The sequence below is a fragment of the Gigantopelta aegis genome, chromosome 7 (assembly GCF_016097555.1).
Source record: "Gigantopelta aegis isolate Gae_Host chromosome 7, Gae_host_genome, whole genome shotgun sequence".
Classification (NCBI taxonomy): Eukaryota; Metazoa; Mollusca; class Gastropoda; order Neomphalida; family Peltospiridae; genus Gigantopelta; species Gigantopelta aegis.
This window is the reverse complement of record NC_054705.1, coordinates 25,714,367-25,739,572: the sequence shown is the minus strand read 5'-3', so window position 1 is coordinate 25,739,572 and position 25,206 is coordinate 25,714,367. Positions and strand designations below refer to the sequence as shown.

The following is a 25,206-nucleotide window of genomic DNA, read 5'->3' as shown; positions in this document are numbered from 1 at the left end:
ATGTGGACAAACACCGCTCTTCTTGCATGTTGAAACCGCACACTGAAATGAGAGAAAACATCATTGTAAAACTAAAAACATTGTAAAACTATAAAAACATGATTTACATTTTTATAATGATGCAATATACCATCGTTATCTTCTGAATTAATGCACAGTTATATATTTACATTTCTAGTCGTTTAAAAAGAATAAACTGTTAAACATAATACAGGGTTTGAAATATACAATATTTTGCTATTCGAAAATGGTATCTAACGGCCACTCATGTATTATTCTCTATTTAATTGCTCTACAAAACCAAATAAAGAGTAGGCAAAAGTAATGTTGGCTTTGCAGAGTTAAAAAGATGTTGGTAGTGGTTCATTAATTGCCATATTGATTTTCAACATATGGAACGTCCAGCTAGTTCAATATGGCACATTGCATTATTTCATGATAAACTTAAAATTTCTAAATGTTTTAAAGGGGTTTTATTGTATGAAGAGGTGTAACCTATGAGTTGACACATTTGATATTTTGAGGTAATTGAAGTTTAAAGTTTAAAACTGGAGTTATGCAATTGTGAAATAATTATACCTAACCAAGTATTATTTACCAACAAGCCTTTGTGGCCTACCATAATTACAGATTTCTATTTCACTGTGTTACTGTGACCTTGACATACACGACCATTGTGTATGGACATTATCTGCCAGTATTTTACATATGGACAATGATGCGTTCTGTTCTGACTGGTATAAATTTGCACCTGTACAAAACTCACAAAAAGCGGGTAACAGTATCACCTACTGATCAGTCGAATCCAGGCCTACTTTTATCCAGACGTTTGTCGCTAAATGATTGCAATGTTTAGCAATAAACGGCTGTTAAATACTGGCAGGTAATGTTCATACAGGTTTATGCAAACATAACATACATGTATTCCATTACCTATCCACTGGTACATAATTGTTGAACAGTATACCTACATGTACTGCAGACCCTTTCCACCTGACCCACAAAAACCACGTGACCATGGTAATTTACATACCATAAATCTATGCAATGATTTAAAGATGTCCAAGTAGTTAACATTAATAGATGAGACTCTATAGTTTTTGCCCCAATTTGAGGATTTGTTCCAGCACTAGGGGAAGTTACATACTATGTAAATGGCTCCAAAACAAAACTGTTTCAGCTATTTTCTTTATTTCAAATTAATAAAATAAGTTTCTTTCTTTTTTTAATGTTGTTAATTGTTTAATTTATTGGTATTAAAGTAGGCCCACTTGTTCAGATCCTCCTGCAGTGGTTTTAAAATGGATTGTGAACTTAATTCCACTTTATATTTTTGTTTAAAGTAATATTTATTGGGGATTGTAAATAAGGAAGAATTTACTAGATTGTCAACATCCCTAATTGCATTAGGCTTTAAATTCTGTTACGTTTTGGGGGTTTTGTGCACGGTTTGTGCAATCAACATCCAGTTTGTTGTCATTTGTTTGTCATTCATTAGTGAATATTTTCTTCGTAATATCGAAGCATTTTCATTAGCAACAAACTTCAAACAAGTATACTAAGTATCTAGGCCCTTAGGTAAAAATATGTCTTGTGGCTACTGCAAGAGACTGTGACATGCCACCCTTAACCACCACTAGAGACCGTGACATATGCCACCCCTGACCAACACTAGAGACTGTGACATGCCACCCCTGACCACCATTAGAGACCATGACATGCCACCCCTAACCACCACTAGATATTGTGACATGCCACCCCTGACCACCACTAGATATTGCGACATGCCACCTCCGACCACCACTAGATATTGTGGCATGCCACCCCCGACCACCACTAGAGACCGTGACATGCCACCCCCGACCACCACTAGAGACCGTGACACGCCACCCACAACCACCACTAAAGATTGTGACATGCCACCCCCGACCACCACTAGAGACCGTGACACGCCACCCCCAACCACCACTAGAGATTGTGACATGCCACCCCCGACCACCACTAGACGTGACACGCCACCCCCAACCACCACTAGAGATTGTGACATGCCACCCCCAACCACCACTAGAGATTGTGACATGCCACCCCCAACCACCACTAGAGATTGTGACATGCCACCCCCGACCACCACTAGAGATCGTGCCATAGGGGCCTGTCCGAAGTTCAGCCAGCGAATCTTTTGATTATTCTCAAGTCCAGTCATGACATTAAACTTACATGTTGTTAACCAGTACACAACTGCCAAAGTGTTACACACAGTCCCCTTTAGCCCTCCACTACAACATATCAACAAGGAGAGGGCCAGAGGTGACTTGAGCTAGCTCTCCAACGACAGAGTACTTAAGCTATTTATCCCTACATCAAGGTAAATTTAAAGCTAGTACAATATACATAATTTATAAACATGAGTACTTTTTTTTATCAAAGTACAAAGGTATGTTTTGCTTGGTACGTTTTGACCAAAAATGCTCCCCCCCCCCCCCCCCCCCCCCCCGTACGTTTGGTTGAGTATACCTTAATTCGGTTTGGGTAGTTTTGCTTTATAGTACCAGCCAGCAGTAGCGGATCGGGGGGGGGGGGGTCCAGAGGTCCGGACCCCCCCTTTTTGAAAAACAATCATAACCTTTAAGGGATAACGTGTTTACATTAACTGTTCTGTGTAAAAGGAGAGATCAGTCATCACATTTGGACCCCTCCCCCCCCCCAACACATACTTTCAGAAATCTAGGCTACATTACTTGCAGGTTTGTGTTAATTTTTCAACCAGCGTAGACTCTTTAAGTTTAAGTTCAGACTTCTAACAAACTATCATTTAAAAAACAACAACTCAACTTGCAATGATTTTTCGCAATTCCTAGAAAATATTTCTAGTTTCGGTTTTGATTTCCTCGAAGGTCGACATTCGGCAAAAGCATCCGGATCGGTAGCGTTTCATGGAAATGATAGTTTCACAATCATGTACTGTAGGCAGGTATTTACCTACCAATGGTGACGTGAATGGACTCGTTCTAAAATGTCATGCACATTATATATATATATATATATATATATATATATATATATATATATATATATTACAGGGCCGTAGCTAATATTTTTGGTTGGGGGGGGGGGGAGACAACTGAGTAGGATTTTTTGTTGGGGGAGGGGGGGGAACTGAATAGTCAATAGTTTAAAACACCTTATACGATTAAGAAGATAATTTTCTTTAAGTTTCTATAATTTTTTTCGGATCCCCCCCCCCCCCCGACCTCCGTTAGCTATGGCCCTGTATTATAATTTATTTATCTTTGAACATGATCGACAGTCTGGCTGGTCCAGGGCCACGCAATCTAATTAAAATTAGCTCCACTACAGGGCCGTACCCTGACCAAAATCCATGGGGGGGCACTAAATTTTATAAATAATTTTTAACATACTATAAAGATTAAACATTTCTATGCTATTACTGGAGATATATACAAAAAAAAAAAAAAAGGACAAGATTCTCAGGGGGGGGGCAGCTGCCCCCCCCCCGGAGGGTACGGCCCTGCACTATTACATGTAATAGTGGAGCTAATTTTAATTAGATTGAGGGCCACGTTCCACGAAGCGATTGTAGTACTAAGATCACCTTAAGTGCATACAGTAGTTATACATGTACGGTGATCTTAGCGCTAAGGTCGCTTCGTGGAACGGGGCCCTGGCAGATCTAGTTCATCAAGATGGGTACCAGACGTTTCTTTACCAAGCCAGTTCGCCCCCAGTCAGTTCCCTCCCCTCTAAGAAAAGAAACACACACACACACACACACACACACACACACACACACACACACACACTTTAACATGCCTCTAAAGAAACAATGAAATTAATAAATAATTGGGAGTTGGGGGCGAACTGACAAATAGTTGGGGGCGAACTGAAAAATAGTTGGGGGCGAATCGACTTGGGGAGAAAATAATACATGGGGCGAACAGGTCAAACTGGGGGCGAAACGTCATGGATCCATCAAGATTAACGCAAGTGCAAGCACAAGCCAATGTTAAGACCAAGAAATACTTACTTTGAAATGATCTTCACTTTGAATTAAAGGGAAAAAGTCTGACTGTGAGGCTTTTTTTTTCGAAAACCGCGGTTATTGTTATCTGCCCTTATTGGCGGGAAATAAAACTCGGAAGTCTTGTATGTGGAAAAGGATTTGTGAAGTCATTTCTCGTTCCATAATAAATGATAAAAAAAACAACATAAAATTAAAAATGAATTAATATTTATAAAATACCTATACCCATGTTGTTGTTTTTTAATACTTTTATATGTATTATATCAAATACATAGCAGATATTAAAAATTTCAAGCACATTCATCTCAAAACTATTACTTTTTAATGTATCATTTAATAAAGCTTTTTGAAAAATGTGTTTATCCGGGAACCCTGTCGGCTTTTTTTTCAGTTATATTCACCATACATAGGTCCACATAAAATGCCATGTATACTCTTTCAAACTACATATTAATGTCGGGGGGGGTGGGGGGGGGTATATTTTATTACATCAAATACATGGCACATTGATCTTAAAACAATAATACGTAAGCAGGCATTTTAGCAGGAATTAGGAGGGTATGTCTAGACTGGCGACCGACATTTATAACGGGGTCGAGTCATATGCTTCCTTGGAAAATATATTTTGAATAAAACTAAATTTGCTTGAGCAGGGAGGTGTTTCAAACCCCAAAACCCTCCCAAAATTAGCACCGCAACCAGGTCGATTCCAATGTAAACGAGAGAGGAGGCAGTATGGTTTTACAATGCTTCTTAGTATGAGAATTAAAAAAAAAAGAAGATTATACATTTAATAGCTCACAAAGTGTAAGTGTTGTTGATTACTTAATCACAAAGCCAAGTTTGTGTCCATGCATCGAGTCGTTTTTTGTTGGAAATTTTAATCAATACTCATACCACGCCCCTTTGCTTATGAATCTACGATTAGATGCTCACTGATGGGTCACAAGTGTGATGGGTGTCGGTGAACTGGTTAATTTTGATTTATTTAATGTATGATATGATATATAGATAGTATTGTTGACAAATGTACTTGTACTTTAAAGGAAACAAAACCGTTTACGTAGTAGGCCTATGTAATGAACAATGTCATGTGACTGGTGATTGTGTTGATCAGCATAATAGTCCTGCAAACAGAGCCATAAAAGAGGCTTAGTTTTTGGGTAGGTGGTCACGAAAAGGTAACGTTTGTTCTCATGGTTAGAAATTATCATTGGAGTGTTGTGAGAGTCAAAAATGCGTGTGATAAAAATGGCGGCCATTTGTCAAGATGGCGTATGTTTCCAAATTTAAATTTTTGTGTAAATTGTACCCAGATTAAAAAAATATACACAAATAATGGGTTATTTTTTCCAAGAGCTATATATCCGGTCCTATTTCCATTCCGTCTGTATTATTTACCACACCAAGGAACTCTACTTTCCTTTAAAACAGCTTAATGTTTTGGATTTAAACATAAGCCTATACAGAATTACAAAAATAATAATAATAATAATAACAAAATAAATAATAATAATTGTAATTGAGACCCACAAATTAGTGTCCTTGATGGGTGTCACGTGCACGGTACACCTGACTCTCAAAGCCTCTCTCTCCCAAAGTCAACCGGACCAGGTAGACAATGATGTCCTCCATTAGCAACTCATGACCAGCCATATTGACCGAATGGTCTTGTTTTACTTCCAACGCTATATAATTGGTGCACACAATTGAATTTTAGACCTCTATACCTCTGAGCCTCTAGTTTCTGTCCCCCCCCCCCCCCCCCCCCCCCCTTTACACACACACTTCCCAGACAAACCTTACGGGGGCGCTTCATCCTGTAGATTGGGATGTGCAACCTCCTCTATTCTTACATTTACAGTCTGTAGCTATCGCAACATCACGGACACCATACACCACTGAGCTGTCCCTAATATCTACAATGTACCACCCCTGTTAAAAATAGTCTACCAGTCCTGTTAAAAATAGTCTCTTCAGCCCCTCACTCATCACCCTGACTTCTATGCCCACGGACCCTGCATCCAACCCCTTGCAGGGTGCTATACCACCACTACGCATACGTGGATAGTCTGCATGACCTCAAGTTGGGCTTTACTGATATGGTGATCGATTAAGAAACTCCATAACTTAATGTCGCAGGAATATTAAATGTAATTGTTCTTTTAGTTTGAATAATAGAACTGATGTGAATATGCTGGGGTTTAGGTTAATTTTCATGTACACACAATGAATATGCCGGGGTTTAGGTTTGTTTTATGTGTATACAAAGTAAACGGATATTGAATAAGTATTAAATGTAAAATTAGCGATTTGCAGAGTATTTCCCAATGAACACGACAATACTTTAGATCACTTTGTTCCATATACAGGCTCGTAGGAACCATATTTTGAGGGTGTGCACAATCTCTAGTAGTCTCAAGTGTGTGTGTGTGTGTGTGTGTGTGTTGGGGGGGGGGGGGGGCACAAACCAGATTTTTTATCTTTATATAGGGTAGGACAGAAAACACCCTGTATATTTCCTATTGATATGACATGACTAGTACATGTATATTACATGAATATGACCAAAAGTGTAATTTAAGTGTGAAATCTGTAACTTTTAGGATTTACATCCTAGTGGACTGAAAATATTAAAAAGAAGCACAATGCTGTCATTAAATATTTTAACAATAGAAAATAATTACGCCTTCAGAAATTCATGCTCGTGGAAAAATATTTGGTCAAAGCTGTTAAGTACAGAACTTTTGTAATTAGATAATTTATTAATATATCATGCTCCAAATGTCTATTTATATTCTCCATACTTTTTCTGTCACAATTGATTACTCATGCATTATGATTGTGTGTTGTGTGTTGTTTGTACCAATAAGCAAATGCTTACGGTAATAAAGAATTGAATTGAAGTTCCTGGGTTAAATTTGCATTCGGTGAAGCTTCACTCGAATCACTACTTAACATTCATTTACGACACTCATCCTCTTGTATTCCAAGCTACCTTTACACCGCACATTCTCAACAACAATCAGGCATCAAGTACATTACTATAAGCTGTGAACAGTGCTCAGCGGCCAAGGGTTTGGCTTCGGTTTTGTATCAGTTAGCACAAGACTTGTCTTTCTTAACACAAGAAGATGATTAAAATCAGAAAAATAAAGTTATTTCATGAAATCACCAGAATCCTTCTGGAAGCCTAGAATCACAAATCTTTTGATATAAAATGTTTCTTTGTAATCAATCCTTGTTTCAGTCAAAAATAACACTTTTGTAGGAGAGAACATTCACGTGTTTTCCCCAAGCTGTGACCTCTGATCTCGCCAATTAACCTGTTATAGTATAATGTTGGTAGTAGTAGTAGTAGTAGTAGTAGTAGTAGTAGTACTACTACTATTATTATTATTATTATTATTATTATTATTATTATATTACTACCACTACTACTACTACTACTACCATTATTATTACTACTACGACTACTACGACGACTACTACTACGACTACGACTACTACTGTTACAGTTATTAATTAATATCATATACAAGTAAATACATGTATTATGTATTGTTATATTTTATTATTTCATCCTCCTGTAAACCATCTTGTCATTGTTATTCAATTTATTATGTATGTTCCTCTAACGCCGTTGTGGAACGGCCCGACTGTAATAAAGTTCTGTTCTGTCGACAGCGGCCATCTTGTTTCAGATATCCTAACAGTCTTTAGTGCATTCGATTGTCCTCTCGCCCCATCCTTAGAGAAATTCGGCAGCCGCCCCTACCTAAGAATACTTGTAAGCAGAAGGTTTAAAAAAAAAAAAAAAATCCATTTCCACTATTAAAAAGTGATGACAAAATACTTTTTTTGTTGTTGTTGGAAAAATCATAAAACGTTTTTGAACTTGTGCATGCACTATCACCTGAATTTTTGATCCTCGTCGGTGGGCCCATTGGGCTATTTCTCGTTCCAGACAGTGCACCACGACTGGTATATCAAAGGCCGTGGTATGTACTACCCTGTCTGTGAGATGGTGCATATAAAAGAACCCTTGCTGCTAATCGAAAAGAATAGCCCATGATGTGGCGACAGCGGGTTTCCTCTTTCAATATCTGTGTGGTCCTTAACCATATGTCTGACGCCATATAACCGTAAATAAAATGTGTCGAGTGGGTCATTAAATAAAACATTTCTTTCATTCTCACCCAAATAGAAAATTCCCCAGGAATGCATCAATATGTAAAGGTTTTATTTTGTTTTAGTGACGAAGATATAATATTTTGGTCGGCATGCTGTTGTGATGGTGTGTGCGGGGTGGGGGGATGGGGGATGGTGCCATATATAATGCATGCTGGTGCACTTTTGAATATTGTAGGTGCTCTTTTAAAGCTTTGCACCCCTTCCTAAATCGGTAGGCATTCCTTTAAGACATTGCACCCCCTCCCTGAAATTTCCTAATTCCGGCCCTGAACAAATATGCCTTTCCTTTAGATACCGGACAAGCATAGATGACGCTTACATTACTCGCGAGTCGTGAGCAGGTCGCGTGATCGATTATAAATCTGAAGAGGAAGGCTGATACTAATAGGAGTAATATACAAGTAGACAACACACATACGCTCGATTGTCACTATGGCTGCAACGCTTGATATGGCTTTTGTTATGGACTGCACTGGTAAGTATAACTGATTTCATTATAAAGGTACAGTGTGGAGTATCGTACGCTTTTCCGTGTTGACCTTTTTTTTCTTTCTCCATAAAACAAACATGTAGGCCTAGTTTATACGCATCCTTTATTTATTTTTTTAATTATTATTTTTTAATACTAGTATACTAATTATAATGACACCAGCAACACTGTTTCAATAAAGATAAGTGGCGAGGAAAATAAGTAAAGGATGTGAGACAAATAATAATAAAGAAGAGAAAATGTCAACAATAAAATAATTAACTGTAGGGCCTGTACTAGTCAAACTGTTCTATGCTATAGTGGGCCAAGACAAAATACTGAATATGGCAGAATAGTTTTAAGTTGCCAGCCATTTTTTGCTGATATATTCTTCATTGGCATGATTGTATTTTAAACTGAGCATTCAATATTGGTGTTTAAAAAATTGCAAACAGTGGTTAGCTTCCTTATATTTCGTGGAAAATACTACTTTCACTTTCTGTTTTGGTTTTGACTTCCGCATTCTTAAAAATAAAATAATTCATACGCAACTGTTCATTAAAAGCACTCAAGCTTGTTGGTACACACACACACACCACACACACACACACACACACACACACACACACACACACAGACACATACACATACACACACACACACACACACACACACTATGTATGTATGTACGTACGCACGTACATATGCATGCATGTACATGTATGTATGTATGTATACTCAACCAAAAAAGAAAGTATGCATTTTGAAATCTTGCATATTTTTTTAGTGTGCCATTTCACCACAATCGAAAACCAATGTGCGTATGTGACACACGTGCATATCGTTTCGGATTGCCACATGTCACGTGACGGAGTGACGTCAAGACTGAAAACATTATTTTCACGCTGTGGGCCAGTTGTTGGGCATGCATACACCCGATATTTCACAAGAGTATTCTCATGAGTGCACACCTTCGAAAAACCAATAAATAAAGCCTATAAAATACTGTTTCATAATGCCACGCCTATCATAAAATGACCGTCAGAGCAGTTGGGATGCTTGATGCTGGGCGCAGTGTCAGTGACGTTGCCAGACGTTTTGGTGCAACCAGATTCACTATACAGAAACTGAACAATCGTTTGCAGGCTACTGGATCCACCTATGACCGCCCCCAGATCGGCCGTCCACTAGTTACGTCGATTGCGCAGGACTGGTATATCTGAACCACCACTCCGGAACCGGTTTCAAGCAGGCAGTTCCGCATTCATGCTGAGATAGTCGGGAACCGTCTGCGAGCCTACAACATCCGGCCACGCCAACCTGCGAGAAGACATATTCTTACCCCACACCATCGTCAATTCCGTCTGCAATGGACACGACGATGGATCCAATGGTAAAGGAATCAATGGAGAAATGTCCTCTATACTGATTAATCGCGATTCAACTTGAGAGTTGCTGATGGGCGTATCAGAATGTCTCGCAGACGAGGCGAGAGGCACTGGGACTGTTGTGTGATTGAGGTCGACAGATACGGGGGAGGCAGTGTAATGGCGTGGGCGGGATTATCCGGGCTAGGTGTAACTGATCTACATGCCATTGATGGAAACCTCACAGGTGTTGGCTACCGGGACAAATCTTGCTCCCGTCGTAATTCCATACATGGCACAGCCTCTACACATGCTGTTCCAACAAGACAATGCTCGACCGCATGTTGCCAGAGTGTGTACTGCGTTTCTGGCCCTACACCATGTGGACTTGTTACCCTGGCTAGCAGTGTCGCCAGACCTCAATCCCATAGATCACTTGTAGGATGAACTAGGGAGACGCGTTCACAGTAGAGACCCACAGCCATTGAATCTTCAACAGCTGAAGCAGGCCCTTGAGTAGGAGTGGAGAAACATTCCCGCTTAGTTCGTGAACAGGACCATTCATTCCATGAGACGCCGATGTCAAGCCTGCATCAATGCAGGAGCAGTCACGATGTTGGATACTTTAATTCTAAACCTTCTTTAATTGTTGACATTTTTGTTTCATGGGGTGGTCACTGTAATGGTCCATTAGTAGCAAACACGTGCGTAACTTGAGAAATTACTGCATACACACCTTCTAAATGGTGTGGTTATCTAATTCCATAATTTCTGCCATCAATGTCGTCCGATTTATGAAATAAATGAATATTGATTACATGCATAATTTCTTTTTTGGTTGAGTATATGTATGTATGTGCCGATGTATGTATGGATGTATGTATGGATGCATTCAGTTATGTCTGTATATGTATGTGCGTTTGTATTTTCATGTACCTGTGCATGTTGGTGTGTATGTGTGTGTGTATATATATATATATATATATATATATATATATATATATATATATATATATATATTCATTTTCTGTTTTGTCCAGGCAGCATGGCTTCCTACATAAATACAGCAAGAGAGAACATTGAAAAAATCGTTGAAGCACTTGTCGCAGAGGAGAGTATTGATGTTCGTTTGGCATTGATCGAATACCGAGACCACCCTCCACAGGATAATACATTCGTAACCAGATACCACGACTTTACAAACACAGTTAGACAAATGAAGAGTTGGCTACAGGAGTGTTCGGCACAGGGTGGTGGAGACACGCCAGAAGCTGTAGCAGACGGACTTAATGATCTTCTTAAACTGAACTGGCGACCTAGGTCTACAAAGATAGCCATCTTAATATCAGATGCTCCGCCACACGGGCTGAAACAATCTGGTGATGGTTTCCCCAATGGATGTCCTGCAGGTCTTGATCCACTAGCAGTTGTTCGAAAGCTTGCAGGAATGATGATAACACTCTATGTTGTGGGGTGTGAACCAGCTCTAGTGCCACACAAAGAGTTTTTCATGGGATTAGCTTATGCTACTGGGGGTCAGTATGTTCCACTGGCCGGAGCACAGGCACTGACTCAAATTATAATTGGAGGAGCAAAAGAAGAGCTCTCTCTTGATAAGTGGATGGACGAAATTAATGAAGAAGTTATGGAAGAGATTACAAGTGAGGAGAATTACGATGAAGAGGAAATTGCATCTAAGATCCATTCCAAGATGGCCGAAAAAGGTTACAAGGCGAAGAAGTTGACCAGAAACGCAATGGGAATGGGTCCAGTTAATGACACAGTTAAAGCTATTTCCAAAATGTCCTCTCTGTCTGACGTGGCTTCAGCTCCAACAAGTGGTGCCGCCTGCGTCTCAGACGTTGCTCACACTGACGTCTATGAGTGTGTTGAGGACACACTCGATATTTCACAGGTTCAGCGAATGGTGAAGAAGTCCATAGCTAGGAACAAAGAATTATTCACAGAATAATCTTCAGGTATATTTAGAGAATAATTAGCGAGAGCTATCGTATATGTGGTAGAACTCAATATCTGATATGTCTAATCTGACTTATGAATGGAAACATTAAATGAATAAAAACTATTTAGTATAGTTGAAAAAATATTACCCAGATATTTTAGCTATATTTATAAACTCAAGAAATGGAACGTTAAAATTCGCGAGTGGGTTTTTTCTTCTATATTTACCTACATGGAAAAAGAAAGAAATGTTTTATTTAACGACGTACTCAACACATTGTATTTACGGTTATATGGCGTCAGAAATATGGTTAAGGACCACACAGATATTGAGAGAGGAAACCCGCTGTCGCCACTTCATGGGCTGCTCTTTTCGATTAGCAGCAAGGCATCTTTTATATGCAATTTACCTACATGGTGTGCTGAATTCTTATTTTCTTATATAGAGGATAATAAAGTTACCAGTTATCAAATTTATGTCCCGACTGAAATAGTTTTCAGTTGTCATGAGCTATATATATATATATATATATATATATATATATATATATATATATACTACTCAAAAGAATTTAAGGGTCAAAAATGTATAACCAAATAAGTTTCAGAGTGTATTAGATTGATGATGTAAACTACACCAATTTTTTTTTTTATTGTTCCATATTTACAAAAAACCACAAATAAACGTCACTGTATAGAAGAAAGTCACATGACATGCTGTCAAAGTTGAAGGTTGTCAAACATGGATTTTACACATTAGAACATTCGTTTAATAGTGTGTGAATCCACCCCTGGCGCGAATACACTCGACACATCGTTGCCTCATGCTGTTGATCAGACGTCTGAAGAACTCTTGGGGAATGGCCTGCCACTCTGCCATAAGAAGTTGACCCAGATCATGAAGGTTGGCCGGAGGGGCATGGTTATCCCGAACTCTCCTGCCTAATTCGTCCCAGGCGTGCTCTATTGGGGCCAAGTCAGGCGAATATGCTGGCCAATCCATCCTGGCGATACCTTGCTGTCTGAGAAAGTCCGTTACCACCCTGGCGCGGTGGGGTCTGGCATTGTCATCCTGCAGAACTGCCCCGCCGCCAATCTGCTGAAGGCCTGGGAGAACCAACGGCCGGATAATCTCATTCAGATAGCGGATTTCATTCAGACTGCCATCCACCACATAGAGGGGGGTCCTGTGGTGGATAGAGATGCCGCCCCACACCATGACGCTGCCACCACCGAAACGGTGACGTTGTCTAACGTTAACGTCAGCGAAGCGCTCCCCAGGACGTCTGTAGACACGAACCCGACCGTCGTTGAACTGGAGACTAAACCTGAACATCACTCGACCCCACTGAACACGTTGCCACCGCAGATGAAGCGTGCACCAGTGACGTCTGGCCGTTCTGTGACGTGGTAGGAGTGGTGGTCGAACAGCCTGGCGACGGCAGCGTAGATTATTGGCTCTCAGACGATTGCGTATGGTTTGATCAGACACTCGGGTTCCAGTCGCAGTCCGCAGATTGTCACGTAATCGGCGTGCAGTGGTTGTGCGTTGACGTAGCGCCATATTGGTGATGTAGCGGTCCTCTCTATTTGTAGTGCTTCGGGGTCTTCCCGAACGTGGACGATTTCAACAGAATTCGTTGCTTGGTACCGTTGCCACAGTCGGCCAACGACACTCTGACTGACACCAAGTCTCAGAGCAACATTTCTTTGCGTATTGCCAAGCAATAGCCCTTCCTCGATCTTCGATAGTCAGTTGAAGTCGTACCATTGTCGAATTTGGAGTGTGCACCGTACACGAACGCAAGCTCCAATTATACGGAAATTCAGCATTGGGAACATGGAATACACGTGCAAAGCGTGCAAATGAAGCGCTTTGTGAAAAAGCAAGTTATGGGCACTTAGCAGACCTTTCGCTTTCGCCCTAATTTACGTGCACATGTAAGCATGTTTTCGCCATTAGAACTAGTCGACAGTGTCAATGACAGTGGATTTTAATTAATTTATGGGTTGCTTAGACCCACTTTCGTCAAAATGGAACAATACCATGCGTGACATTATGGTCTAGCTAATATAATTGACATTCAGAAAATAATGTCGAAAAATATCGTCTGACCCTTAAATTCTTTTGAGTAGTATATATATATATATATATATATATATATATATATATATATATATATATATATATATATATATATACACACACACACACACACAGAGAGAGAGAGAGAGAGAGAGAGAGAGAGAGAGAGAGAGAGAGAGAGAGAGAGAGAGAGAGAGAGAGAGAGAGAGAGAGAGAGAGATTCTGAACAAAAAAAAGAAACTTCCGATTTGTACATATAGTATTTGTTGTGTTAAAGAATTCATTGTGTAATGAAATTATATAGGTAGTATTAGCCTTGAGCTGTATTATCAAGATTCATGAATTTTATCGATTATTTTTGCACTGTTAATCGTCGACAACGTGAAATTCAATTTGCACGTGCATGCATGGTTCGACATGTCCCGAGTAGTATTCGGTCAATTTGTTTTACTTGTCTTACTGACATTGTTGTCAAGTGAACGAAAACGCTTAAAAATTTGTAAAAAAAAATTAACGTTTTTTACATTGTAGCATTTTTAGTATGCCAAGAATACCCAATAATTTACGCGAACGGGCGATTGGCATGCTTGATGCTGGCATGTTGACAGAAGACGTTGCAAGGCATGTTGGGAGTTCTAGTCGAGCGATACGAAATCTTCGCGTAAGATTTCGAACGACAGGAAGCACCAACGACTTGCCACGTCGTGGACGTCCTCGTGTTACAACGCGTGGTCAAGACCGCCATTCCCAGTCTGGAGCTCCACGCGGTAAGATGTGTTTGTTTCGCTTGTGCACACTGCACGTGCTTTCGTGTGCTCGACTTGGGGTCCTTCATTTTGTTGTTTTTGTCAGCGAAATGAGGTTTACTACTGGGATGTATGCGGCCATTGGAACCGATTGAACGCTGGAACGCTTCTCGTTTCGACAGTCTGCACCACCGGGATGGATTCTTCTTTAGCGAGATTCCTTGCCTCCACGTCATTTCTCCGTCCGACTGTCGACTAGGTTTTTTTCGTGACTCGTATGACGGCCAATCTTTAGAACGCCACGGTTGTTCGCGTTTAGTCTCTACATGTCCGAGCCTGTCCTAGCAGCACTGGAAGATTGACCGCCCCACTCTAAGAAGAAATAGGAAGCGGGGTCGGCCCCTACTACTCTTTTTCTAGACTTTACCTTGCTTTATAGTGATACCATCTCGTATCCCCCGGAGTCGGGCCCGTCCGCACCACTATACCAACCCATGACGACTGGACTATACCCTAGTCTGATACTCTCTCTCGTTCAGACGGATCCGGCTTCTCAAGATCTGTATTTCAGCACAGCACTAAACCTTCAACGTCTATCGACTGTCAATCTAGGGGTTTTCTTGACGGGATGCAACCCATCTCGTCCCTTTAAGCTGTGCACCCAAACGGCCTTAACGAGGCCACTCGCGTGGACATATCGATCGGACTTTAAACTTTTAGATCTGCGTTCAAAATTTTATGTCGAAATTACTTCTTTTCTTTTTTTTGATATTATTAAATAGTCCGATCCTCTCTTATTTCTCTTATTTAGTTTTGGACTGTCCTTCTAAAATGCTCCAAATTATGTAAATATTCGGCCGAGCAGTCAATTTTTATTTTTTTTGTCTTGTAACCTTTTTCTTTTTTACTAATTGCTATTTTTAAAATTCTGCCCCCCCCCCCCCCCCCCCCTCCTCTATCCCGAGTCAGGCCACCGATCTTATCGGAGGTCGGACTCGGGATGGGCGTGTTCGAAAGCCTAGTGGTATATGGGCACGTTAAACTAGTTATCATCATCATCGTCAAGACCGCTATATCATGAACACGCATTTGCGCAATCGATTCCAAACTGCCACTGCTACTGCTGCTAACACACCTGGGCTTCATAATAACCGAATCAGTGGGCAAACTGTTCGTGATCGTCTGCGGGGGAACGGTTTACATGCACGACGTCCTTACGTCGGATGCGTTTTAACGCAACGTCATCGTCTAAATCGTCTTAATTGGGCACGTGTACACACTCGTTGGATACGACGACGCTGGAATACCGTTCTTTTTTCGGATGAATCCAGATTTTCTTTACAACGTGGTGATGGCAGGGTGCGCGTCTACCGTAGGAGAAATGAACGCTATGCTGACTGTTGTGTTCTTGAACGAGTTCGTTTCGGGGGTGGGGGTTGTGTCATGGTCTGGGCAGCCATGGTTATCGTTCACCACTAGTCGTCATTGATGGCAATTTAAATGCTCAACGTTACCGCGATGACATTCTCGCTCATCACGTCATTCCTCTGTTCCATAACAACGCCAACATCTCGATTTTTCAGCATGATAATGCCACCTCTCATACAGCTAGGGACACTGTACATTTTCTTAGGACAAATAACATTGATTTCATTGATGACTAGCCCGCTAAAAGTCCTGATCTCAACCCCATCGAGCATGTCTGGGATAGTCTGGACAGACGATTAAGGCGACGTCCCAACCCACCCGCTAACGTCAACGAACTTCGTCAAGCGCTCATTCAGGAATGGAACAATATTCCACAGGCAGAAATCAACACTTTAGTCAATTCTATGCGCCTGCGATGCACTGCAGTGGTCAATTCAAGAGGTGGTCATACCCGTTATTAAGTGGGTGGGTTTTGTTTTAACCCCTACCACACTTGGTCAAAATTTCTCCAGTTTCTGTTAACCTATGGCCATGTTTTTTGCACCAAACGATGCATCATGGAAGTTTGGAACACTCTTTAAACGCATATATAACAATTATTCCCCCGGTTATGTTATGTTATGTTCAAGCAAAGTTAGCGGAAGTTTCTTATTTTGTTCAGATATAGATATAGATTATATATATATCTACTCAAAAGAAGTTAAGGGTGAAACATATTTGTGCAAATAAAAATAAGCTAATATGCTAAAATTGTGACGACTAATGACAAATTATTTATTTGATGTCTCAAGAACAGAAAACACAAAACAAAAAACCTTTGCTTGGAAACTAGTTTACTACCCAGATGGAGAAAGTCATGCACCCCCAAAAATGATGTTCACACATGTAGTAGAAGCGTCAGTAACTAGCATTCACACATTCTTGACAACGTTGGTGCATGCTGTTAACCAGGCGTTGGAAATAACGTTGAGGAATCGCTTGCCATTCTGCAACTAAGGCCAAAAAAAAAAAAATAGGTGTGTTTCCAGTCGACCGACCGTCCCTAGTTTTACCCCCCCACCCCCCCCCCCCCCCGACCCTAATTTTTTTTCTCTTAATAAACTCAGAACTGAAAAAAAAAAAAAAAAAAAAAAAAAAAAAAAAAAGAAGTAAAAAATAAAAGAGGGCAACATGACCAAACAAGAGTATTTCCTTCCTTGCACATTGTTTACGTACTATTATTATACGATACATTTTGCACATGTAGGCCCTAATTCCCTTCCGAAAAACATCGAGAAATTATGGAAAAGCTTTTGTAATAGAGTTCCTTCCCCTGATTAGCTACCACCGAACAGCTTGGTCGGTCACGGAAGTAACCGAATGTACGAACATAGCCTTGGTACAGCCAGGTTATTTCGATTAATTATAATCGTATCAATTCAGCTTAATTCTTGTCTTCACTTAAATCAACAGGTCTTATTATTAATGCATCTCAAATGTTTGCATAAAGTATTTAAATTAAGAACAACGAAATTAATACAAATGTCCCATTAATTTAAGGAAATACACAAACAGTGCATACCAATACTACTACTACAACAACGACAACAACAATAGCAATAATGATAATGATGATAAATAATAATAATAATAATTATTATTATTATTATGATAGTATTCAATTAAAAAAAACAAAACAAAAACCTACCTACCTACCCTAATGTTTTGGGGGATACAACCGGAAACACACCTATTTTTTTTGTTGGCCTAATTGCTGAGCCAGTTGCAGGAGGTTGACGGCAGGGACGTGATGTGATCGAACTCGCCGCCCTAGTTCATCCCACGTATACTCAATGGGTGACAAGTCTGGTGAATATGCAGGCCAATCCATGTGCTGAACGTTCTGCTGCTGCAGGAAGTCGGTCATCACCCTGGCACGATGAGGTCTTGCGTTGTCCTGGAACCAAGCTCCTGGTCCAATCCGCTGTAGAAGTGGAATTACAAACGGTTGAACAATCTCGTTGAGATAACGCTGACCAGTCAAATTTCCATTAATGATGTACAGAGGGGTTCTGTGATTCATGGATATGCCCGCCCACACCATTACACTTCCTCCTCCAAATGGTAGATGTTGAACAACGTTAACATCAGCAAATATTTCTCCTTGACGACGGTAAACACGAGCCCGGCCATCATTGAACTAGAGCAAGTACCGTAACTCATCTGTGAATAATGTCTCTGCCCATTGCCCACGGTTCCACCGGATATGACGTCTGCACCAATCAAGGCGAGCCCTTCTGTGACGGGCAAGTAGCTGTGGTCGGACTACAGGACGCCGACATTGCAAACCTTGGTCTCGCAAACGATTCCTAATAGTCTGGTCAGACGCCGTGCGGTCACAAAACGCTGTCGCAACGCCGTTATCATCAGGAAACGGTCTTCTCGTGCTGTTGTTGATCGTGGTCTTCCAGAACGGGAGCGAATCTGAATAGAATTAGTCGTCCTGAACCTCTGCCAGAGTCTACCGATAACACTTTGGCTTACATTTAGATGGTGAGCCACAGATCTTTGAGTGTGTCCATCGTGTAGCCAGCCAATGGCCCTTCCCCTGTCTTGCAAACTGAGTTGTCGTCGAACCATCTTCAAATTTAAAGTGATGATAAAAGGAAAATGCTCATCCCTTTTATTGCTAAAATTGGCATGCATTGAATTACACTCATGCTAAGCACGTGCAAATGGTGCACGAGGTGTCACAGTGGATGTATCGAGGCAGGTTGTCAGTTTAGTTTGACTATGTTTTTGCTTCAAATCCATGAAAAGGAAATCTGGGTTAACTTAAAAAGTTTCTAAAGATAAGGGCAATGATTGCATGTCCCTTAATAATGTGATGTCTTTAGTCCAAATGACAACACAAAGATTAATATTCTAACCCTATCTGGCCTAAAAAAAAACATACTTCCAAAAATGATCAAAAAGTTACTTTGACCCTTAACGTCTTTTGAGTAGTATATATATATATTATCTCTATCCTATCATCCCCCTCTCCCTCTCTGTGTGTGTGTGTGTGTGTGTGTGTGTGTATGTGTGTGGTGTGTGTGTGTGTGTGTGTGTGTGTGTGTGTGTGTGTGTGTGTGTAGGAAGTGTACAAAATTATTATTGTTAAACCACATTACTTCAATCACCAGATGCATATTTATATCATATGTAAAATGGTTGGATAACGTTAAATATTGTTTAGATATAAACAGTGTATTTCACCATTTAAAAAAAAAAAAAATTACATGTCATTTTAATCTAATTTAATTTGTTTATTTTCAGTTACATGCCGGAAGTTAATGAATGGGTGCCTTGGAAAGCTATCTTAAAGTGTATTATAATGACATACAAACAATTACGTTAGTTAAATAAACGGAAGCAATGCATGCACTGTTGAATAATATATCTGTACAGACATTTGTGTACATTTACATTTTTTTATTTATATAAAACACCAATTCACATTCGTCTGAAGTAGTTTTGATCAAAGTACTAAAATAATAGAAAGATTATGAAAAGGAAATGGGCAGCACTTATTGTTTTAGAAAAGGTTAATATATTTAGTATATTAAGAACTATTTGCATTAAATTAGATCTAAAACATGTTGAATGGGTGAGTTAGACCAGGGTGGAGAAATAATTTGATATTGCTTAATTGTATTTACGGATTTTAGTGACCATCCATGCCCACCATTGATCCTGACTAGCGGGCTATACAAATGGTAGTGTATTTTGTATCTTTATTCACAAAATAATGCTTACAAATAATATGTATAACGTACAGGCGCATTCGTGTTAATCTTTTAATTTTTAGTTTACTTGTAATAAATGTTTACACCTATTTTACATGTAGATGTATATTTACAGTGCTTTCTTTTCTCTTCTTGGCTGTTGTAATTGATTATAATAATATTATTGCTATAGCCTTCTCATAATAATTCGTCACACCTATAACGATAAGCTTAAAGGAGCTCAATCACGGATTTAGGGGGCCTTGTTTCTCTAAATATGCATTATAAATGGAAATTACATTCATTTGGAATACCAAACCTAGTTACTGTATGATCCAAAACATTTTAATTGAACCAAAATAATTAAAATTAGCTCCACTATTACATGTGGATCTAACACCAGCCAGTTGGAGCTCATGTCCACCAATCAAAACCTTACTTGCAGAATCCTGCCAGTGATTTAAAAATAATTTGAAAACATTCCGAATTATCCTGAGGGTATACGACATGTTTCGTGTAAATTCTGCAATTAAGGTTTTGATTGGTGGACATGACCTCCAACTGGCTGGTGTTAGATCCACATGTAATAGTGGAGCTAATTTTAATTAGATTGTAATTGAACTACGATCGAGGAAATTCCACGACACGCTTCATTTTTAAAATTTGGAAGTCTTCTTGTAAAAAGTCATTAAAATACGGAAAACAGACTCGTAGTGATGAGGTTATATATATACGACAACCATATAATGTATTTGTGGATTTTATATAAACGATCGCCATGTATAGAGACTTGGCAAATGAGGGCCGGCTATATACATGGCAAATAATACAAAATATATTATTTCATGACGAAAATAACCGCGAATACGCTGAAATAAAACTGAAATGAACTCACCATTTATTTTTATTATTATTATTAGGCGCGTGTGCAAATTATTTTGACTGGTTGGCAAAGTGGTATTTCGGTTTTAATGTATAGCGTAAAAAACCCCAGTGTACTGTTGCATGTTTTGTCGTCCAAAGGTTGGCTGATTATTACTTAACCCAGTTGAATCCAGTTCTACGTGCAGGGACATGTTCAGCCTGCCGTTTGTGCGTGTGTGCACGCACGTTAATCTTGCATTTTTATAGCCAAAACTCCTCCAGATAAAACACCGCCCCTCCACTCCAAAAAGGTAGTAGTAGGCTACTACTAATAATAATAGTAGTAGTAGTAGTAGTAGTAGTAGTAGTAGTAGTAGTAGTAGTAGTAGTAGTAGTAGTAGTAATTGTGTATTATTATTATTATTATTATTACATGTATTATAATGTTGGTAAAATCACGTCACGGTGGGGTGGGGTGGGTGGGGGCGGTTGTTACAGAAACGTTACATAAATTTAGAGGGGGACCCGGGAGTGGTCTCGGCTTTACTAGTAGCCTATTAAAAAAATGTATTTTGACTTTTATTGGCTCTTGCAATTTTGAGCATTTGAAATGTGACTAAATACAGCAAAAAATGAAATAAATATAATAGCTGCTCAAAACTTTTTACAAAATAAATACGAAATAGAAAAATATATTCTTTTTAAAAACTGTAAATATGAAGAGTATAATACAATCTGGGCACCATGAAAACGACTCTTCAGTCAAAAATGTAATTTGATGGAAGATAATAGAAACAATTATCAAGCGAGCGCTTGACGTGAATTTTGACATTATTACTTATCACTATAATTACCTACTATAACTTCTCTTCTTAACATTCTTTCTTTCTAAACTTATATATTTATTTTATGTCCCCATTACAAAAAAACAAAAAACAAAAAAAACCCCAGCAAAATAACCTTTTAGTCATATTTATTTACGGTAAAATTAACTTTTTTACTAAATTTACGTAAGCATCCTCAAAATTGCAATCAGTGAAAAATTATTAAGTTCAAGCCCTGTTGTTAGTTTGTGTACTGTCCGTAGTTAAAGTACTGTCGGAAATAGAATAAAAATTATTTTCGTCAATTATTTCTTTCATATTAAACTGACAAGTAAATATTTTGTAAATATGTATTTAATAATACTCTACCTAATTTAGCATTTACATATTTTGGCTCTTATTGGTGTACAGGGTGGTGTTTACTCTTGAAATTAAAATAAAGATGTCAGTAAACAGGTGATTTGTGACCTTTATTGGAACAGACTATAACACATGTTGATCGATGTGTGTCAATTTCATTTACCCGTAAACAAACGTTTATTTAAAACTGCAAGTTAACTGATTATTTTGAATTATAAATTATTAATAATGACCAGCATATTTAGTGAATATAAATTCAATATAAGTACATTAGAAATATACACAATCTTGTAACCACTTAAAGGTGCTATATTAGGGCCTATAGTTATGTGTGAGCGCCTGTGTGATAAAGATTCTCCAATAAAAATGTATTTTTTACTAGTAGATAAAATATTTCCTATAATCATTTGTGGGTATATATTTAAAGGTGTAGTCTTTAAATGTTAAAGCAAAATTTATTAAAAACAAATATTTACAATAGCTGTCATTATGCAACTTTGAGATAACACCTTTAATACCGGTCTGTAAATAATAATAATAGTCTGTTCTAATAAAGTGCACAAATCACTTGTTTACTGACACGTTTCTTTTAATTTCAAGAGTAAACACCACCTTGTACATCAATGAGAGCCCAAACAAGTAAATGTTAATTAGGTAGACTATCATTAAATTGATGTTTACAAAATATTTACATGTCTATTTAATATGTAAGAAATAATCGACGAAAATCAGTTTTATTCTATTTCCGACCGTACTTTAGTTTCTCTTTCAGTTAATTTACCTCAGCCGCTGATAATTTGTAATTGTTGTTTTTATTTATTTATTCATTTATTCGTTTATTCATCATCATCATCATCATCATTATTGTTATTATTATTATTTATTTATTATAATTAATTTTTTGTTAGTACTGTAGGGACAATATGCGCTATTCATATATCTATGGAAAACGTACACAAAAGGGTCCGCTAAATTCATATACTCTCCTACCCCGTCCCCTGTTCAGAAAATGAACAGTACTTAGTATGTATTCCTCCTGTTCCAGATGGTTCGGTAATATGGATCAATCAAATACATGTACTTATTTACCGCCTATATACATTTTTGCTGTGAATATAGCCAGCCCTCGTTAGTGGAGGCTATAGACACGGTCTTCGTATATATAGTCGCATCGTATATGAACACCGTCTAGTTCAGAGTATTCTTTAAAAATGTAACAATTCCTATCCCAAGTCAGCTGTTATGGCATATTTTGTATAATAATGAATTTGACAAGGTGGAAAAAGACGATGTTTGTGATCCAGATGTTTAGAATTTTTCGCGTACGACTAACGATAAATTTACCTATAGATGCAAAGGCCTAACTAGTCGGGATTGTCGACATTTAACATGCTTCTGTTACTAAAATAAATTAATGTATAAGCTTAATATCATTCAGTACATGTTTTTATTAATTTTAAAGGAAACATGTCACGTAAACCATATTTGGAACCAACCATGTACAATTAATTATAAATTGAATCACCTAAAAAAAAAAATTATAAAAAATTAATTACTTAAAATATCTCCATAAAAGAACCCCAGATACGAGCTCTTAGCGGAAATTGCCGATCTTTAATGAGCAGGGCAATCACGAGGTCCGTGACGTCAGAGACGCGTCGCTTGATCTGAAGCCTTACACTTAAAAGCATTAGTCCGTACCACTCATAAAGAATCTAAGACTTGCACAGCTTACCAAAACAATGAGTGTTCGTTCGCAAAACGTTTTGCCGTATCAATATGAGCTGTTAGTAAATGAAGAAAGACACAACATTTACTTACAACAGTGATACTGATGAAAAAACGGATAGCGAGTCGGAGGGTGGAGAAACTGATGGTGCCAGACCAGACCCGGTCGACCAATTTACAGCCCGGAGCCCGAAAGTAACCCGGAGACAAAACCAAAACTCGGATGCTAATGCCGAGGTGTATACTGTTCATATTTAGCATAAAGATACACCTCGATATGATGTATTTAAATAGTGTAAAAAATATAAATGTAGGACAAACATTTTTTGGTGGGTTTTTTTTTTTAGAAAATATCGCATTTTTTATGTTCGGGCTGTACATAATGAAATCTGTATGCACAGTGTAAACAAAACGCTCTAATTTACGACAAGGCGCTTCACTTTCATTAACCTGGCTTGTAAAAACAACATAAATGACTTGAGAGTATAATCAAAACTTTTAAAAACTAAATATATTTCTTATTTGCATCAATAGAACGAAATGGGGTTATAGTATTTTTCTCATAAAAAAAGTAGCATATTATTAGGCCTATTGGTAGGGTGCGTTAGAGTAAAAACGACCACTCACGATACCCAAGTGATAATTTTCTTTTCTTTGGTACTACGTAATTGGTCAGTTTTGTAATTTTAGATGGGAAAGTCTACTTAATCAAGGGTTTTACAGCATTATTTTACAGTAATGAAGCAGGGCGGCTGATAATGTCCATTAACATTGTACTATAGTCGCGATAGGTTACGCCCACAATACCCTGTGATCTTCTTAAAAAAACTGGCACGTATTTTGTACGTATGTCTAGACCGTGGTAATCACTTACCTGGTCGATACCCTGCAATATACACCTGCCAATCAGGAATCACATGTGCAGGCCACGGAAAGAAAAGGACCAATTAACTAAAAACAACACTCCGATTCTCAAGTCAGCCGTGGATGAAACATAATAGTTATTTCGACACCGACAGTAGTGGTTTTAATTTTGTATTGAACTTCGTGTTGCTTTGGGGCTTCGGGCGATGAGGAACGTTTTTGTGACGTATTCCGCCCGAAGATTAAAAAACATTATTTAAAATTATTATTGTTTTCTACACGTTTTTTTTTAAAAACATATTTAAATACATCGTACTGAGATGTATCCTCATGCCAATCCCATGTTTGTATATGCCATATTTAATTACTTGTTGACGTTTCCTTCTTCGGACGGTGAATACAGATTTGTTATGTAGGCCTACAGCCCTAACATGAAAAATCTTCTTTTTTTTTTCCAAAAAAATAAATAAATAAAACATTCTACATTTTTTTTTTTAACATATATAAATACATCATGCTGAGGTGT

The 25,206-nt window shown here is 38.6% G+C and overlaps 2 protein-coding genes across 2 annotated transcripts; both read left to right on the top strand.

Annotated features, from left to right (window-relative positions):
* Nucleotides 1–1,784: 1,784 nt before the first annotated feature.
* Nucleotides 1,785–2,183, top strand: LOC121377995 (classical arabinogalactan protein 9-like). The gene has a single exon (XM_041506092.1). It carries the CDS (start codon nt 1,785–1,787, stop codon nt 2,181–2,183), a length of 399 nt encoding a protein of 132 aa, XP_041362026.1.
* Nucleotides 2,184–8,556: 6,373 nt separating this feature from the next.
* Nucleotides 8,557–20,173, top strand: LOC121377378. The gene is made up of 3 exons (XM_041505354.1): nt 8,557–8,711; nt 11,113–12,051; nt 19,592–20,173. The coding sequence occupies exons 1-2, from the start codon at nt 8,669–8,671 to the stop codon at nt 12,042–12,044; spliced, it is 975 nt and encodes a 324-aa protein (XP_041361288.1). The 5' UTR covers nt 8,557–8,668; the 3' UTR covers nt 12,045–12,051; nt 19,592–20,173.
* The last annotated feature ends 5,033 nt before the right edge of the window (nt 20,174–25,206 follow it).